We start from the raw sequence: 2,190 nt of genomic DNA, 5'->3' as shown, positions 1-2,190 counted from the left end.
TGGTTGCATGATCGGTGTCGTGTGATAGCCTGGTTGTTTTTTTTTTCTTCTGCTGTGTTCCGAGTGAGTTGAGTTTGGGTCTTCGTGGTTGAGTCTTTTTGAGTCTTGTGTTGGTTCATGTTTGTGTACTGGTTGAGTTGTTGTTTTCTTGGGTGTGGACTGTTGTTGTGTGGCGAGCGTTGGCATTATCGGCGGTTGTGGTGACTCCGTGACCTCCCTCTGCTTGGCAAAACTTCCCGTCCGGGAATTGAGGCCTAGCCTAGTACGAGGTGAGTGTATGTGCTGTTTTTGTTAGTGTGAGTGTGTGGTTGTGAAATCCCGCCACATTATTTGGCGCCCAACGTGGAGCTGTTGTGTATTTACTGTTAGGATTGTTTTGTGGTGGGTAGAGTGAGAGTAAGAGGTCAGGATGAGTGAGATAGAGAGACTGAGAGAGGAACTCCGGGTGGCTAGGGAACTCCAGGGTAGGCTGGAGGAGGAGAATAGGAGGCTGAGGAGTGAGAATGAGGAGTTGAGGAGTCAGTTGGAGGAGATGGGGGGAATGCTAAGGAGTGCAAAAGAAGAAATGAAAGAGGAGATGAAAGAGGGGGTGAAAGAGTCTGAGGAAACAATGGATAAGAAGTTAGAGTCTGCAGTAAGCAGGATGCAGGAAATGATGAAGGGAATGTTTAAGGAGTTCTTTGGAGAAGGAGCTGTCGGAGGAGGTTCCCCTAGGTCTTGGGATGGGCCAGAAGGGTTGCAGAAGGTAGAGAAGAGTGGAGATGAGAGTGATGGAAGTGATTTAGGTGCAGTAAAGAAGGAAAAGAAGGGAGAGATGCTGGCTAAAGGTAAACGGGAGGACAAGGTTAAGAAAGGGGGTGAGGAAAAGAAGAAAAAAGGAAAGGGGCTTATGAAGGATGAGAAGAAAGTTGAAATTGGGAAATTGGGAAAGAGTAAGGAACAAGATGAAAATGAGTTGGATAGTGAAGATTGGATAAGGGTAGTTGAGAAGAAGGGTAAGAAAAGCACAGTTGGGAGGATGGATGTTAGTGTGGAAGCGGATTCACTGTATTCGGAAGAGTGTAAGAAAGTCAGAGTGAAACTAGCGGCAGCGACAGTGAGAGTGAGAAAGAAGTACGGAAGGCTATGTATGTGAGAGAAGTGCCACGGTGTGAGAAGTATGAAAAGTATGGAAGTAGGGATATAAGGGATTTTTTCAGGAGTATGAAGGTTATTGCATGGCTAAATATGGAGAGAATAAGAGGTATGGGCACGAGAGTTAGGGGTTTCTTAACAGGGTTTTTGCTGAGTATGTATGGGGTGGTAATGAGTGTAGGTCATGTGTCCTATGAAAGTATTAAAAGTAGGATTATAGAACAGGCAAGAAGGACAAAAATAGTGTAAAGTATAAGAGGAAACATGATTTCGATGAGGCAAGAATGAATGATGGTGAATCTTTGGATATGTACGTCTGTCGGTTGGAAACATTAGCCAGAAGGAAATTTGGTGATGAGGGAATAAATGAGTGCAAAGAGTTAGTATGCAAGTTGTTGGCGACGGTACCCGAGGGTGTGTATGAGTTCATAAATAGGAAGCGCAAGGAAAAGATGAAGTGGACGAATGAAAGGTTGAGGTGGAATGAAATTTTGGATCTGGTTGAAGACCATGAGGTTGACAGATGTGCGAAAGAGAGTAGGAGTGTTAGCGTTAGGGCAGAGGTACCAGAATTTAGAAGCTATAGGGAAGCAGTTTTGGCAGGACCGAGGTGGATGGCAGAGCAAGTAGTTGATAGAAGTGTAAACGTAAATAATGCAAATATCAAGGGCCACAGAGAGATAGAAGTAGTAGTATTGGAAGGGTAGGGTTAGTTAGTTATGATCTAGGGCAGAAATGTTATAGGTGTGGGAAAGTGGGGCATAAGAAAATGAATGTCGGTGGGCATTGGCAGCTTGTTTTGGGTGTGGAGAAACAGGGCATTTGGTGAGTGAATGTAAGAAGGTTAGGGGTATCAAGTGTTATAGGTGTGGGCAGATAGGACATATAGCCAGTGGCTGTCGGGGTACCCATGGGGGCATAATTTGTGGTAACTGTGGGAAAATGGGCATTATGCCAGGATGTGTAAGGAAGTGAGAGCAAAAGTGTACCGAATGTGGGGTGGAAGGTCATGTGGCAAGTGTGTGTAGGCGAATGAGAGGGGCAAAGTACCAGTTC

At 45.2% G+C, this 2,190-nt stretch overlaps 1 protein-coding gene across 1 annotated transcript; it reads left to right on the top strand.

The window, feature by feature from the left end:
* The first annotated feature begins 532 nt into the window (after positions 1-532).
* On the top strand, positions 533-1,135 carry LOC136837279 (ABC transporter F family member 4-like). Its single transcript, XM_067102017.1, has one exon. The coding sequence runs from the start codon at positions 533-535 to the stop codon at positions 1,133-1,135; it is 603 nt and encodes a 200-aa protein (XP_066958118.1).
* Positions 1,136-2,190: the final 1,055 nt, after the last annotated feature.

The sequence above is a fragment of the Macrobrachium rosenbergii genome, chromosome 58, assembly GCF_040412425.1.
Source record: "Macrobrachium rosenbergii isolate ZJJX-2024 chromosome 58, ASM4041242v1, whole genome shotgun sequence".
In the NCBI taxonomy this organism is placed as follows: domain Eukaryota; kingdom Metazoa; phylum Arthropoda; class Malacostraca; order Decapoda; family Palaemonidae; genus Macrobrachium; species Macrobrachium rosenbergii.
The sequence above is the reverse complement of the archived record's forward strand: the minus strand, read 5'-3'. Positions and strand labels throughout refer to the sequence as shown.

Coding starts and splice junctions, on each gene's coding strand:
- LOC136837279 (XM_067102017.1), top strand. CDS start 533: ATGGGGGGAATGCTAAGGAGTGCAAAAGAAGAAATGAAAGAGGAGATG.